At 45.5% G+C, this 17,460-nt stretch overlaps 1 protein-coding gene across 2 annotated transcripts in view; it reads right to left on the bottom strand.

Annotated features, from left to right (window-relative positions):
* Positions 1-17,460, bottom strand: part of Hsd17b3 (hydroxysteroid 17-beta dehydrogenase 3) — a 37,319-nt gene that overhangs the window by 8,809 nt on the left and 11,050 nt on the right. For both annotated transcript variants that reach the window (XM_040756143.1, XM_040756144.1), the window contains exons 3-6: positions 9,870-9,945; positions 7,563-7,670; positions 6,013-6,080; positions 1,195-1,230 (exon numbers count right to left, since the gene is read on the bottom strand). In XM_040756143.1, the coding sequence (XP_040612077.1) occupies positions 1,195-1,230; positions 6,013-6,080; positions 7,563-7,670; positions 9,870-9,945 (288 nt within the window). The remainder of the gene's footprint in view (positions 1-1,194; positions 1,231-6,012; positions 6,081-7,562; positions 7,671-9,869; positions 9,946-17,460) is intronic.

Consider the following 17,460-nt stretch of genomic DNA (forward strand, 5'->3'; position numbering starts at 1 on the left):
GCATATATAAACATCATACCTAGGGTTGCCGGGCGGTGGTGGCGCACGCCTTTAATCCCAGCACTCGGGAGGCAGAGGCAGGCGGATCTCTGTGAGTTCGAGGCCAGGCTGGACTGACAGCCTCGAAAACAATACAGAGAAACCCTGTCTCGAAAAAAAAAAAAAATCATACCTGGGGTTTCAAGACCTCATGCCTGCCACGTAACTAACTGAGCCCTCCCCCCCAGCTACTCCATCTAAAGCTCGTGTAGCGGGTGCAGAATCGGAAATTCGAGATGGTTGGATAACTTGTCCTGTGCTGTCCAACTAATTAGCTTGATGAGCTGAGCTTAGAACACCACAGTAGACCACACACACACACACACACACACACACACACACACACGTGCGCCAATCTGCTAAGAGTGCTTTCTAAAATCTTGAGTAGATGTGATAACCTGAAGTCAACATAAGCAGTAAGTTTAACTTACAAATTAGACATAATAAGATGAATGACTAATAATAAAATAATAACAATTATAATAGTATACCCTAGTAAGAGTTACATATATGTGGTCCCCAGTCTCTTTCTTAAAGCAGAGAATCTTCCTTTTAGCATTCTGGAACCATGGCTGACCACAGATAACTAAATCACAAATAACAAGAGATTACTGGGCTAGAGACCGGGCTCAGAGGTTAAGAGCATGAGCTGCTCTCCCAGAACCCATGTCAGGCAGCTCACAACTGCCTGTAACTCCAGCTCCAGAGCATCCGTCACGTGTGGCGTTCAAGGGCACCTACCCACACGCAGGTATACATATATAAAACCATCACTTATATTTAACAAAAAATGAAGAGCCTAGTCTATAGATGACTTTGAGCTTGATTCAACAAATACCAAACAACGAACACCTAGAAAACCCAGGCCCTCTGTCGTCTTTTCTGTCATAAGTGAATGCCCTTCTCTTAGAGACAAATAAGACATTTTCTTAAAATATTAATTTTGGGGGAACTGCTTTGAAATCCTGAGGAAGTGTTGGTATCGACAGGCCCGGTGCATTCCGAATGCCGAAACAGTGTTCAGATGCTGGAGAGAATGACCCTGTGTCTATCCTTCCCCGACGGGAGCAAAGTAAGGCAGCCTCTGGCTAGGAGCGGTTGAATTTCAGTGCAAGGAACATTTCAGTGTTTTCAGCACACACGTCCATCACGTACCTTGACTACAGAGGTGACGTTGCAGTGGATGAGACTCTGCAATAAATAATCACAGACACGAGTCAGCCCAGTCCTTGGGGAATCGTCCTGGGAGTAAGTTGATGCTAACAAAGCATCTGAATGGGCAAAATGGGCAAAAGCTAAATCTCAGCAGCTCCATCGCAAGCTAGACCTGCACTCTGGCTCCTAGCTGAGGCTCGGTGGCATTGCTCTGTGGTCCCACCCATACGTGAGCCTCAGCCGGAGAGCAGCCTTGGAAATTCAGGATGGAATAGAATCATAGATGCGAAAGGAAGACAGAGATGGTCCCTCGTCTCTGATGGTTGGGCCAACTTCTGACAAAGCAAAAGCAGTGTGCATACAACAGAAATCACACTTAAATTTTTATTTATTCTTTTAAATTTTATTTTGCACTCCAACCACAGTCCTCCCTCCCACCCCTCCTTCCCACCCATTCCCCTGGCCTCCCCGCTCCACACTTCAAGTTTTGAATGTATAGTTTCCCAAGGTCTGGTGCATGTGGTATGATATCCTCTGCCATGCTGCACCTTGGCTGCACTGGGGTCTGCCTCTCTGCCCTGAGAAGCAATCCCATCCTTCTATAGTGTGCCGTGTCTGGAGCTGGGTTGGCCAGGAGGTAAGATTTACTGAGACATTTTTTTTTTAACTTAGGATATTTTCTTTCTTTTTTTTTTTTTTTTGGTTTTTCGAGACAGGGTTTCTCTGTGGCTTTGGAGGCTGTCCTGGAACTCACTTTGTAGACCAGGCTAGCCTCGAACTCACAGAGATCCGCCTGCCTCTGCCTCCCGAGTGCTGGGATTAAAGGTGTGCGCCACCAACGCCCGGCTACCTAGGATATTTTCAACTACAGACTGGGAGGAACCGTATCATCATGGAAAACTGTGTTGAATTCCAAGTTAGACAAAGAAGGGTCAGCACAGTAGGGTTTATAAGACAACAGCATGGGGAGTAAAAAGGTGAACAGTCAGATAATACAAGGTGGAGTTTCTGGCCTAGAGAAGACAGGAGAAGAAAATGCTGGCGAAGCAGGTAAGGACAGGGATGACTTAGCAACCTGGAGCCTTGGCTTGGGCATTGTACACAACCCTCTCCTAGTGAGGCACTTATCAGCCTGGGACTCCCACCTGAATGGGCTGCAAGCACTCCCTGATCCACGTAATGGAATATGTTACTCCTTAACAAGTCCTTGGTGACTCAGTTTCCATTCGGGTATGTTCAAAGACATATCTTGGATGGAGAGGTTGGTTACGGATGCCTGCACAGTAAGGGAAATCTGCCCTCTGGGTGAATTTTTAGGGGAAAGCCGCTTATATCTGCGTTTGCCGTCTTACATCTATAACTGAACATGCGTGTGACTAAAATGAGACGCAACATGGGGAAGCACGTGCAGTGAGAAAAGCTTTACATTATCCAGGCCTGTCACTCAAAACAGGGAACTGCCCAGATGACTCCCCTTAGAAGCCACCCCCTCCTCTCCCAAACCCCATAAACGAAGCTCCAAACAAAACCAGTGCTCCAACTCACAGTGCCGACTGTACTCTTGAAATATACCTGATCTAGCATTACCGATTTTCTTCTCAAAAAGTTCTTGCCACTTTATAATATGTGTGCACTTCCTCAATTGTGTGTGTGTGTGTGTGTGTGTGTGTGTGTGTGTTTGAACAAGAACCTGGAAACACCTGTAACTGTCCAGAGAGTAACTCCCTCAGGAATGCTATAATCATCTTACCCAGGGCAGAGAGAGGAAAAGAGGAAGGCACAGACAAGAGCACAAATGCAGACATAAAGAGAAGTGTGATAACAGTTCAAGACAGACTTGCAATAGGGAGTGTGAAACAGAGAGCACACTTGGAGAGGGTTTGGTGAGGCTAAGCAGCAATGTCCCGGTGACCTGGTGTTCTATGGAGCCGCCTGAGAAAGGAATCTCAATCGAGGACTGGACAGGCTGGATGGACCTGTGGACATAATCTGTAGGTAATGTCTTGAGTGATGATGGCTAGAAGAGGTCTCAGCACCCTATGGGCAGCTATCTCTAGGCAGGTGGTCCTGGTCTATGTAAGAAAGCTTAGCTAAACCTGAGCCCGTGAGCCAGCCAGAAGACAGGCAGCATTCCTCCAAGATTTCAAGTTCCTGCCCTGACTTCCCTTGATGATCGAACTGTGGCCTGGTAGTATAAGTCAAACAAACCCCTTCCCCCTGCACAAGTTGCTCTTGGTCAGAGTGTTTTACCACAGCAACAGAAAAGAAGCTAGGATACCTGGTGCCATAGGCCAGGCAGCAGATACAGGACTTAAATGGACCACAGAGACAACTATGGAACTGAGGCATGGAAGCAAGAAAGGTTGCCCAGTCTGGGGTAACCCCACCACCTCAAAGATCTGGGCTATGGGAAGGGCCAGTAAACAAGTGCCTTCAAGGGCTGTTCAATGCATTTTTAAAAAATTTGTCTCCTGTCCTACAATGGCAGCTACAAGTTTGACCTCTCTGGAATTCTAGAGCGTCCAGCCACAGAATCTGGGCCACGTGCAGTGAAGCCCCCAGCATTCAGACTCCACATCCTTGGCTTCCACTAACTATGGACCAAAAACCTTCAAAAGCACACCTTCCCAAGGTGGTACTAGCTGCTGATAGGGTGAGGGATGTCATTTTTCTTCAATAGTATAGCCACTGACAAATTACCCATACCCTAGGAAATAGCAATCCATCCACCATCCATGGTCATGCAAGCAACCCTAATAAAATTCATTGGTTTGGGAGAAGAAAAAGAAGAAGAAGAAGAAGAAGAAGAAGAAGAAGAAGAAGAAGAAGAAGAAGAAGGAGAAGGAGAAGGAGAAGGAGAAGGAGAAGGAGAAGGAGAAGGAGAAGGAGAAGGAGAAGGAGAAGGAGAAGGAGAAGGAGAAGGAGAAGGAGAAGGAGAAGGAGAAGGAGAAGGAGAAGGAGAAGGAGAAGGAGAAGGGAAGAATCAGAAGTAAAAGAAGAAGAAGGATGAGGAGAAGGAGAAGAAGAATCAGAAGAAGAAGAAGGAGAAGGAGGAGGAGAATCAGAAGAAGAAGAAGGAGGAGGAGGAGAAGGGGGGAGGAGGAGGAGAAGGGGAAAGAGGAAAAGGAGGAGGAGGAGAAGAAGAAGAATCAGAAGAAGAAGAGAAGAATCTGAAGTAAAAAAAGAAGAAGGAGGAGGAGAAGGAGAAGAAGAATCAGAAGAAGAAGGAGAAGGAGGAGGAGGAGGAGAACCAGAAGAAGAAGGAGGAGGAGGAGAAGGGGGAGGAGGAGGAGGGGGGAGGAGAAGGGGGAGGAGGAAGGGGAGGAGGAGGAGGAGGAGGAGAAGGAGGAGAAGAAGAAGAAGAAGAAGAAGAAGAAGAAGAAGAAGAAGAAGAAGAAGAAGAAGAAGAATCAGAAGAATCAGAAGAATCAGAAGAATCAGAAGAATCAGAAGAATCAGAAGAATCAGAAGAATCAGAAGAAGAAGCATTCATGAATTCACAGGAGCTGTGGTTCCTGCACAGGACCAAGCCAGTCTACATTCCAGCATGGAGTATCAAGGAGCTAATGAGTCCCCAGCTCAGGCTGAGGAGTTACTGACAGTCGATGGCTTCTAGGACAGGAAGAAGTGGTTTTCTCTAAGGGTGTAGCCTTGTTAGGCCAACCGTGCTCCAGTGGATGGCTCCACATCCTTGAGGGCTTGGGCAGCACAAACTGCATTCTGTGTCACTGAAGAGCAGAAGACACTAAGTAGAAAAGGCATGGAGGGGTGAGATGGATCTGGGAGAAGTAAGGAGTGGAGGGTGAATAGTTCCCAAGACCTAATAAAATGTTGTATTTAATTTTTAAAGAGTGAAAACAGGAGGGGACTTACTGGGAGGAAGGGGGAAACAGAAGGGAGCAGAGATTACATACATACATACATACATATATACATGCATGCATGAAATTGTCAAAGGGCAAACTCTAAAGTTAGAGTAAAATTTTAAAATGTCAAAGAAAAAAATCTTAAATAAAATAATTAATTTAAATTTTTCACAAACAACATTTGTACTGAACATGTAGACTTGAATGGCTTTGTCTTTATTCTGTAAATACTATGCTTAACTGCTTTCACGCATTTACATCACATTAGAGATAAGTTACCCAGAGGAAGACATGTTCAGCCTGGCAGTGAAGCATGATCCCGTTTTATCAGAAACTTGAAGGCTCAGGGACTTTGGTATCTAAGGGGAGACAACGTGCTTAGATACTGAGAGATGTCTAGACTTTCTATCGCTGAGGCTACATCTAATCACCTGGGAAGACAGACATGCCAAGGGGCTGGCTGCTCCCATGATGCTAGAGCTATGAATTTATTGGGCAGAATTCCCCTTTATGAAGCAGAGCACAGAGTCCCAGACGAATGTTACAGTGGTTAGGAAGATTCTGATGGGCAGAGATGAAAAGTACACTGTAGGGAGAGATCTCACACACCCTCAACACTGACCGCGCCCAAGTGGGCGTGGTCACAGGGCCGTGGGGATAGGAGAGATAAAGGGAAGGGCAGTTCTCAGCTTCTCATGCAAGTGAGTTCTCTCTCTAATAAAGTATCATACAACTCCCCTGCCCGGTATCCTTTGCATGGCTCGTTTACCATCATCACCACACACTTTATATCTATCTAGTTCTAGGACGAAGAGAAAAAATATCAAGACAGTCACCACGCAGCAGAGTCTGGCCTGACCTGGTCGCCATTTCTCTTCCATGAGTCCTGGTGACCAAGTGAGGGGTCCACATCTGGCTGAGAAACAAGCAGAGGCAAAGGGAAGACGCTCACCTGGATCTCACCGGGAGTGTTCAAGAAATGGCTCGGGAGCAGGCTAGGGAGCATTCCGACATTGTTGACTGGCAGAGAGAGGCAAAGCAAAGGGTGTCAGAACAGGTGGGAAATCCTCCTACAGAAACATGCGCAAAGTGATTTCTGTATATGGGTGCTCACTGCAATTTACTGAAAACAAGGGAAGTGGATGCAGGCTGGGGAGATGATCCGGTGAATAAAAGTGACCGCTGCACCAACATGGGAACCTGAGTTAGATCCCCCAGCACCTACATTAAAATAGAAAAGGAAAAAGGAAGGGAAGGAGGGAGGGAGGGAGGGAGGAAAGGTGGGGGCTGGAGAGCTGGCTCATTGATTATGAGCACTAGCTGCTCTTGCAAAGGACCAGAGTTCCATTCCCAGCGCTCCACCCTGGTGGCTCACAAACACATGACAGTGCATATCTATGGTACCAGTACTGCTAGCTGGAGCTCACTGGACAAGTGAGTCTAGCTGAACTAGTGAGCTCTGGGTTCAGTGAAACAATCTGATTCAAAATATAAGATGGAGAGTAATAGAAGAAGATGTCTGGCATTCAATACACACACAGAGAGGAGAGAGAGAGAGAGAGAGAGAGAGAGAGAGAGAGAGAGAGAGAGAGAGAGAGAGAGAGAGAGAGAGAGAGAGAGGCTATTTAGAATGCAAACACATTAGGAAACAACACTTGTGAAACAAGGTTTTCTAACCATGCACCTGAAGGTAAGAACTTCCAATCCTCCTCCTCCTGAGTGCTTGGATTACAGATTTGCACGGACATGCACATGACCTGTAAGGTGCTAGAGATAGGGTAAGCCCTCTGCCAGCCAACCTGCACCTCCAGCTCTGTGTTTCTGGTTTTAATGATACAAAACAGTAGACAGACACCATCCCAGATTTGAAAAACCTTGTTTGTACCTGGAAGGATATGTACCAAAGTGCTGCTGCCAAGTCTGGAGGGCTTTAAGAAATCTGTCCTTCTTGTGTCTGCCCATCCTTTCCAATTTCTTCTTCCCTGGTGTATTTTTGTATTTTTACTTGTAAAAATGTAATTGTGGCTTAAATTTCGGGGAAATTTTAAAATCCAAGTCTTATTTTCTCCTATGTAATGCTGAGAGTGCACTCTATGTGGGATCACAAGATGTCTTCTTTATAAATACAGAAAAAATCTTGATTTCTGAGTAAGAAGGGAGTCCTTTTGTTCTGTTTTTTTGTTGTTGTTGTTGTTTTGGTTTGGTTTGGTTTTATGAGACAGGGTTTCTCTGTATTGTTCTGGAGGCTGTCGGTCCAGCCTGGCCTCGAACTCACAGAGATCCGCCTGCCTCTGCCTCCCGAGTGCTGGGATTAAAGGTGTGTGCCACCACCGCCTGGCAAGGGAGTCCTTTTGTGTGTGTGTAAGTGCATGTGTGTGTGTGTGTGTGAGAGAGAGAGAGAGAGAGAGAGAGAGAGAGAGAGAGAGAATGAAATAAACTGTCACAAAGGTGATTATCATACTTACATGTAAAACCAAGGTCTGTGTTTTTCAATTTACTTACCTAAAATTCCAATCTCTAAGCCTTCAAGTTTTTCTTTAATATGGTCATAGATGTCTTCTTTGGTAAAATCTGCTTGTACAATCTTCACACAGCTTCCAGTGGTCCATTCTGTGTGAGAAGCCACAGGTATTTCTAGCAAGCATCGGTAGAATCATCCCTCTTGATCATGAAGTCCCCAGAATTAAGACAGATTTTGTGGGACTGGGGAGATGATTGAACAGTCAACAGTACTTTCTGCTCTCATGGGAGACCTGAGGCTGGTTTCCAGTGCCCACAATAGGTGGCTCACAACCCCTGTAACTCTGACAATCTCGCCTGGTATCTTCGGGCACACATATGTACACACCCACACAGACAAACACACATAATCACAGTTAAAAATAACAATGACACATCTGAAAAAGAGTTGGAGCTGTGCTTCACAAAGTCATATCAAAATCAGTGGGAATCTTATTAGATACCTAGATCTGTCTTTACCCCGAACCTACTGGTTTAGACACACCGGCCTGAGCCAGACTGATCTACACAAGCCCCCGGGTGATTGACATAAACTCGTTTGAGTCCCCGGAGGAGGGCTGTAAACACCATCTGATGCTTTCCCAGCTCAGCAGACTCAAGTCCCCTCAGCATAGACACAGGTATCCTGTGATTGTCCACCTACAACCCTGAGGGAGCAGACCCTCCTCTTCCCATTTTCCAGAGCGGCAAATTGAGGATAACCGTAGCTGACTAGCTTGTCCAAAGAAACCTATTCTTCACTCCCTCCGAGTTTAGTGCCTTGTCAGCTGTTCTGTGCCTGGTGAAGGCATTTGCAGGCAGCTGTAACAGCTGCAGGTAGAACGTCCCTGTCTGTCCCAGAAGTGCCTTAGCTTTGTGTCTAGACCCAGCTTCTCTAGATCAAAGCTCATGAGACACAGTGTGAGAGTCAGGGACCCTTCAAGGTAAACGACATGGCTTTCTTTCCAATTGCACGATAAAAAGCACATTCAACGCCAGGAGGGAAATGCTTGAGAACACCTGTCCTAATCGGAGTGACTCCTGACACCCAGATGCAGAACAAAAGGTAAATTCATCATTGCAAGGTCACTGAGCCACCACAGTTTGACCCCGTGGACCCCACCCCCACAGCCTTCTTCCATTCTGAACCTCCCCCAAAGAAACAAGGCTGGCCCCGGACAGCCTGCTATCGATAAAAGAAAGTCTTCATAGTTAAAGATTCACACCTTGTGCCTTGATATTTCAGTTAATTATTACCTTGATAATTGTTAAAATTAAATAGCTAAAAATAAGGATTTTGGTCGCTTTCACTAAAAAATATCTAAATAATTCAAAATAATAAAACATCTGTAAAAAAGAAAATGTCTTTTAGGGGTTGTGCCATGTAAAACCTACATGGTAGCCCTGAATCATATCTCTTTTTTAACCTGATGACCGTCAGTTAGCATTCTTTCTGCAAGGAGCAGAGCATAGGCACAAAAAAAAACCAAAACAAAACAAAAAAACCTGACACCATTTCTGGCTCTAAAGGGAGGGATGGGAGCTAAGAGGCAGCTGAGGCTCTGGCTGAGCAGGGCTGATTCCGAAGGTAAAGGACCAGGGAAAATTCCTCCTTCACTCGGGTCACAGAATTCAGGGTGACGACAGCCTGTGCCTTTCACCTTGCCCTTCCCTGTGTATATTGGTCCCTTCTGTGTACAGAGGACAGACGGCACTCCAGGCTCCAGGAAGCAGATGTGTCACAAACAGCGCCATGTTTTCCCAGTTCCACACATGCACCTCCCTTGCCGGGTGGGGTCTACTGGAACCCAGCATCATGCTGACCCCTCCCCCTGATAATGAGTGGGACACGCATATCGGCACTCAGGCAGATACTTTGGCATCTCAAAGGGCCCTGTGTCGCATGGCCACATCATGGCTATGTCTCGCTTTACAAAAAGCGGGGCTGTGTAAGGACTCAGTCCGCATGTGCAAGCTTCCCCTTTTAAGCGAACACACCTCCACATGTTGGCTCCCCACACTCTCCCTTTGTTTCCCCCCTTCTTTCTCTCTCCCCCTTCCCCCTTCTCTTCTTCCCTTTCCTCCAATAAACTCCACTGGTTAATGAATCTCTTGGTTCCTGTTCCATCGCGCGTGGTGGTGCACGCCTTTAATCCCAGCACTCGGGAGGCAGAGGCAGGTAGATCTCTGTGAGTTCGAGGCCAGCCTGGTCTACAAGAGCTAGTTCCAGGACAGCCTCCAAAGCAATACAGAGAAACCCTGTCTTGAAAAAACAAAAAAAAAATTAAATAGAATAACAGGGCCACTCACCAATCTCTTCTGCGACGGCCTGTAGCTTCTCCAGTGTCCGGCTGATAAGTACGACGTTGAGTCCATGTTTAGCCAGCTGCAGGCAGGAATGGAAAGACCAGAAAGACGCTAAGCAGATGAGAGGCATCTTGGCTATAACATGCGGTGCCTGCTTCCCCTGGGCTTATATGTTATGGCGGTTCCTGAGCTTTGAGTGAAACAGCCATTGTGGGTAAGGCTGAAGCCAACACTGTAGGTAGCTGTCCTAAGTGTTGCTGTGTGTTCATTACAGGGCAAGAGTCACTCTGACGGGTCTTCCTGCGCAGGCCCATCATCTGAAACGGGTGCAGCTCACTGCAGCCAACCACAAAGTTTGGGGGTTGTAAACATCACTTTTTGATAGGGACTCAAGTGTGATCTGAGCTGTGCGTTGGTGGCGCACGCCTTTAATCCCAGCACTCCGGAGGCAGAGGCTGGCCTGGTCTACCGAGTGAGTTCCAGGACAGCCTCCAAAACAATACAGAGAAACCCTGTCTCGAAAAACCAAAAAAAAATTAATAATAATAATAATAGTAAGGAGTGTGATAGGACTGGGACTCATCAACTAGGCGTAACTTGCTGACCAGCAAGCCCTGAGGGTCTACCTGCTCCCGTCTCTCCGGTGCTGGAATCACAAGCACACATCAGATCACCTGGCACTTTCATGTGTGTTCTGGGAATCAAACTCAGGTCGTTGGGCTTTCATGTCAAGCACTTTTGTAACTGAGATACCTGCCCAGGCTGCCTGGAGCTGTGAGCTCTGGCTCCCTTCTGACGAAGCTACATGGCACCCAGAGACCCAAGATGCACATCAGAGACCATCAGGACTCCTCTTTCTGGACATTTTCACTAATGTGCATTCTTTTCTATATCTTCCTTGGCCTCCATGGCCCCTGCACCTTTTGCAATTCCACCGGGCTGAATTTTACTCTCCGGCAATAAAACAACTGCTTAGTCATTCCACATGAGTTCCCATTCTCCCTCCTTCTTCCAAATCCATCTTCGCAAATTGCAATTTGTAAGACCCTAATAAAGTCCTTTCTTGTTTGTAGTTTTTCATTCAAAGGTGTTTTCCTGGTACCGGTGAAACAAGTGTGAGAGAGTTTACAAAAACCTGGTGTAGTTGTTTGAGGGTGGATGTTTCAAGAGAGGTGCTAAGATAGACTAGACAGCACTGGGACTGGTAGGATGCTCTGTCAGTAAAGCGCTTGCCACGCATTCATGAAGACCCGAGTTCAAGCCTCGGTGCCCATGTAAACAACCAGCAGCAGCACTTCCAATAATCCCAGTGCAGGGGAGATGGAAACAGGATTATTCCAGGAGATAGCATTTCTAGTTAGTTTCCTCCAAGTTAAGTGAGAGGCCCTGTCTCAAGAAAGAGAAAGAGACACTCAACATAAACCTCTGGCTCCCACACATACATGCATACACATGAGTATGCCTGTGCACATTCACCTGCACACAGAACACATACAAAAGCACACACACACACACACACACAGAGAGAGAGAGAGAGAGAGAGAGAGAGAGAGAGAGAGAGAGAATAGGTAGCTGATCATAAGATGATTTCAGAGATAGAACAAAAAGGCCAATATTGGTGATATTGTGATATAAGCAGAACCATACATTCACTTCTTGTACCTAGCTGGTACAGAGTTTCTAGGCCCTTGTAACTTCCTGCATGTTGGGAATGATAAGCATGTCTTTCCTGTGCATGAGAAGATAAGAACATCATTCCATATGAGAAAGAAACTGCAGGAACGTCTCCTGCTCCTTCTTTGGTCCTGGTCCCTCATTCCTGACCCCCTGAGATCCTTGGAATAGTCTGAGTACTGGGTGTCTCTCGGCACACCAATGAGTCAGCTTCTGTCTGGAGACCCAAGATAGCTTCAGGGTTCAGGACAGAAAATTGTGTAACTTTGGAGTGTTTGTGTTACATCAACAAGAGCAAAGGAAAGCAATAAAGACCAACCAAAAGAAAAAGACAGCTCTACTAAGTAAATCAAAGACAGCATTAAAGCCAATAAATATTGTCAGAAATAGACATTGTAAAAGGCTAACTCTTCCTGGAGACATAACAGTTCTACTCCTGGTCACCTACATGAAAAGCTCTACATGGAAGAGTTAGCACAACAGGGGGTAAAAATGCACCAGCTCAGCTGGAGATTTTAATTGCTGGATGAAGCAAGGAGACATCTGCTAAGGAAACAGACTATATAAACCACACAAATAATAATATGACTCTTATGAACCATACAAACATGAAGCAAGAGTTCACCCTCTGAAAGCTATCTCTGTGAAAAGCCTGGTAAGAGCTGGAGAGAAGGCTCAAGTGTTAGAAGCACTTGCTGCTCTTCCAAAGGACCGGAATTTGGTCTCCAGCTCTAGGGAATTGTCTGTTATCTACAGGCACCTGCACTTATGTGCACAGACCCCTTCCCCAATGCATAGACATAATGCAAAAATGTATATGTGTGTGTGTGTGTACGTGTGTATACATGTTTTATATACATAGGCTTATATATGGATAACAGTCACACAATTCCAGCCAGGTGTGGCGCATACAGGCACACGTCGCAGCACATGGGAGGCAGAGGCAGGAGGGTTGCTGCACGTTTGAGGCCAGCCTGAGCTGTGTAGCAAAATCCTGTCTCAAAAACAAACACAATTTTAATTAAAGTACTCCCTGCACTATACAGTAAGAACCTGATCTTTTCAAAGTTATTTTTAATTTTTACATCATAAAAAGAGCATAGTGAAATAAATCAAGACTGAGAAGATGGTGTCGTGGGTAAAGCCATTGCTCTGCAAGCACGGGGACCTGAGATTGAATCTGCAGAAGCATGCGAAGCCAGAGTAGGTAGCACACGTCTATAATACTGCTCCTTCAGGGAAGTTGAGATGGGAGGTGGAGAAAGGCAAATCCACAGAAGCTCACAGGCCAGCTAGCCTGGCACATGAGGCGTCTACAGCAAGAGATGCTGTGTCAAACAAGGTAGACGGTGGAGGCCAACATTTAAAGTTGTCCTCTGACTTTCCACTGTGGCAAACATTTGCCTGCACTCATACACACATGAGTTCATTCCCATGTACACAAGCATGCATACACATGGGCACACACACATACACAAAGCATGTGCACATGCGTGCACACATGCACACACTGTGGCAAACATTTGCCTGCACTCATACACACATGAAACACGTAGCCATGCACACAGGTGTGCACACACACACACACACACAAAGACATTAAATTTTATTTTTATTTTAATTAAAGAAATGAGACAACTCAGTTCAAAGGTGGGCAGGTAGTTGCAGCACTGCTTTGGTAGAAACAGAAAAAAGGCACAGAGAAATGGAGGCTTCAGAACCTGAATGATAGCTCTAGAGACAATATCATCAAACATCTTCACCATGCAAGTCTCAGAAAGAAGCAGCAACCATGAGGTGGATTGCGGGGGAGGGGGCTGCAGTAAGCACTGATCACATTGCCGTTGGGGCCTAGCTAGCCCAGCTGTCTTGTCTACAATGGTTTCTTATTTTCTGAAATGGGGATGGAGCCTTCCTAGTGAGTCCTAGGAACTAGATGGCACAATTCCTGCTAAAATTCTTTAAAACTTACTAAGGTCTATTACAGGGGCTGGAGAGAAGGCTAAGAGCAGCTAAGAACGCTTGCTGCTCTTGCAGAGGACCTAAGTCCAGTTCCCAGAACCCACATCAGGTGTCTCACAACCACTTCAGTTCCTGGGGATCTGGTACCCTCTTCTAACCTCTGCCAGCACAAAGTATGCATACAATGCAATTAAATACATGCAGGCAGCCAGACAGTGGTGGCGCATGCCTTTTTAATCCCAGCACTTGGGAGGCAAAGGCAGGTAAATCTCTGTGAGCTCAAGGCTAGTCTGGTCTACAGAGTGAGTTCCAGGACAGCTAGGGCTGTTACACAGGAAACTCAGGCAGGAAACATGCAGATAAAACACTCATGCACATAAACTAAAGATAATATTTTTTAATGAGAAGGAAAGAAAAATATAAATTTTTTAAATCAATCCAAGAGAAATAACTTGAAGAATTCCATAATCACTTAAAAAAAATAACAAGTGTTTTCCAGTCCTAGCACTTGGGAAACAAATGGATCTCTGTAAGCTTGTGGCCAGCCTGATCTACATAGTACTAGGACTATGTAGAGAGACCCTGTTTCAAGAATAACTAAATAAATAAACAAATAAAACACAAAAACAGTGTTAATAAGGCAATAAGGATATAAACTAGTATTTTAAATTGGCCCACAAAGAAAATTGCAGGCACAGATTATCTTCTGGGTAAATTCTACCAAGCATTCCAACAACAACAAAAAAATCATTCTAAAATTGCATAATCCTTTAAAGGAATAAAAGGAGGCCAAGTTCTCTCTTTTTATGGAGTGCCTATAACCTTGACACCTCAGACTCTCTAGAGAACAAACACCATCATTTAGTCATGCTGACCATCGGGAAACATAGCCCATGACTTGGCAGTTCTGGTCTTATGGATGCTGTTAATGTACTTGCCTTTCCTCTAAGAGACAGGGACAGACATAATGGGAAAACATGGGTGTCTATTGACTGAGGAAAGCATACCTAAATTGGGACACACCGGAATGCTATAATGGAGTGATAATGGGACACTCTACAACACTAAAGAATCAATGGACCACATTCCAGACACATCAGCAAGGATGAATTTTTAAAAGGCCAGATGGGAAAGGTAAACTAGGGGTTGGGGTAGCTGAAATCACACAGACTAGATTTTAAGAACTTCCCTGCTGGGATAAGACAGCCTGATACAGAGCAAGGGAAGGAGATGATTTCCAAGGCCAGGGCAAGACAATTCCTGTTCTTGGGTTGGTGACTTTAATGCATGGATGAACTCTGGGCCATGTCCAGCAGACACCAGGAACATTGCCTCCAGAATGGTAACTGTTATCATCTGCCACACTATGGGTGGAGAGCCCTCCTAGAAGCTGGGGAGTAGCACCCAAACTTCGAGACAAAGAGAATAGAAATAAATGGCTTTGCATAGTGTTTTTGTTTCTGGAATTCTCTGGCCATTAACAAGCAAGAATATACATCAGTGTGACAAAAAGTCAACTCTAATATGTCAGGTTATAGTTTGGTAAATAAGAGACCTCAACGTATCTTGGGTGGCATCAGATCATATCAGTCTCATAAAGAACAAGGTGGCAGTGGAGTCCAATATTGAAGTTCAATACTACCCTAGCTAGCAGGCTTCCTAATAAGGTGACCCTCTTGGCTAACACTGTAATACAGACACAAACATAGACACACATGCTCATGCACACACACGTGCACACACACACACACACACACACATGTACCACACCACAAGAACAACTAAAGTCAATTTTAATGGCCACCCCTGAAGGCTGACAACAGACATGAGACTTCCTTGAGATAGATCACCAGAACATGTCTGCACTGGGTGTCCCACATTAAATATACTCTGGTATATATATTTCCAGTTGGTTACTCAGAGAAATTGCAGACCATTGAAAATGAACACTTCTAAAGGCTGTCCTTTTGCAAAAATAAAGCGATTAAGTAATTAATCATTAAAAAAGGGGGGTCTGGAGAGATGGCTTAGTAGTTAAGAATGTGCACTAGTCTTGCAGAGGACCAGAGTTCGGTTCCCAGTCACCTGTAACTTCAGCTCTAATCCAGGGACATTCATGTGTACGTTAATGCATATAGACATAACACACACATAAATGTTCATAAAGGAAACGTAAGATACAGACAGGCTTTTCTTGTCACACACAAACAGCTTGCAGCGTGACACTTGCCCAGGGGGACCATGATGACTACAAGCTGGGAGAATGTCATCTGTATCACCAAGAATATATTATGCATCACTAGAATATGCATCTCCTGTACGACCTCCCTTCTCTATCTCCTTTGGCTCTACATAAAGTCCAGCCATTTTGCTCACCTCATGAGTGTTGTTTGTTGTAGCTGCGGGTGATGAACCACGAATCACAAAACTCACCAAAACCCACGGTGGAGTTTACTGGGGAAAGGGAGCAAAGGGAGGGGTACGTGTTGGTCAACCGGGAACAGAGATGGAAGAAGAGGCACTCGCTTAAAAGGAAAAGCTTGCACATGCGTAGAGTCCTTACCGGCCACTTACGGTAAGGCACAGATGTAGCCACGCAACACAGGACCCTTTCACCTGTCTAAGGATCTGCATGAATGTCGGTGTGCACACTCCTGCCAGTTGTCAGCGGTAGGGTCAGCATAATGCTAGGATATCATACATGCATGACTTAGGATGGTTTGAAATCTGTGTCCTTATGCATGTTTTCTGTCAATGTTTACCCACTGACTGACGTATCCAGCCTTCTGAAGGAAGGGTCCCTTTAGGATATTGCTAAAACAGCAAGTTGCACCAGGCAGTGGTGATACACACCTTTAATTCTAGCACTAAGAGGCAGAGGCAGGCATGTCTCTGAGTCCAAGGCCAGCCTGGTCTACAAAGTGAGTGCAGGAGAACCAGGACTACACAGAGAAAAAGTCTCGAGAAACAGCAACAACACCACCAAGAAAGGGAGTCGAGAGCAGGGTTTAGAGACAGAGGGCCCTCTCTGTTGCTCAATGGGTAGAAGCTAAATGACAGGGTAAATTCGGACACTAGAGGTCCTAATAACGCTGGGTTTGGGCATGTGATCAGGCAGGAAGCCACAGCCTGTAAAAGACCTAGCTCTCTGTCCGAGAAAAGATGAGCGTGTGCAGTGGTTTCTCTCCATTCCTCTTTACCCACAGCAGACTACCTGTGGCTGTTGAAGAGCTGCAGTGAAAAGCAGCCGTGAGGACCAGAAGGAAGGATGCTACCTAGATAGAGCTCTACCCAGGAAAACACCCACAGCCAAGACCCCTCTGGATGTTACCAAGGCCTTTTGCTACCACCAGCCATATTCTCCACATCTGTATCTACAAATAATTAAGAGTTTTCTTTCTTAAAAAAAAAGATGTATTCATTTATCTTATGTATTTGGGTTTTTCTGTTGTTTTCTTTACATCTCTCTGAGTCAAAAACATATCAGGGAGTCATCGCCGCGCCCCTGGGAAATGCAAGTTAAAGTAAGATTTCACCAAGTAGTTTTAAAAATAATAAAATGTTAATTAGGAGGGAAGAGAATAAAAGCCCAGAGCCGTGGCAATTCTGGGCTGAATGGTGCGGTAGACCCCCCTACCCCCACCACTTCTGAGAGTTGGATTCTGTCACAAAGGTGATTTAAGAATGAAGGACTTTGGTCTCCCAGTTCACTTCATCAGCTTCCTGAAGGGGAAGTTGTCCATTAAATGGAAAACAATTTGCATTTTCAGCACAAAGGGTGCTCTTTGCCTGTGGGCTCCAGCCTCTCCTTGGTGGCGCCTTTTTCTGGAGAGAGTTTCCAAAGCTGCATGTGAAGTGGTCTGGGCCAAAAGGGGCTCAGACAGCACTGTGCTGTCTGGGCAGTATTGTCCCCTTTGTCTGCTCAAGCAGGACTCAATCTTATTTTGAGAAAGTCGGG

This window comes from Mesocricetus auratus, unplaced genomic scaffold, assembly GCF_017639785.1.
Source record: "Mesocricetus auratus isolate SY011 unplaced genomic scaffold, BCM_Maur_2.0 Super-Scaffold_100013, whole genome shotgun sequence".
Taxonomy (NCBI): domain Eukaryota; kingdom Metazoa; phylum Chordata; class Mammalia; order Rodentia; family Cricetidae; genus Mesocricetus; species Mesocricetus auratus.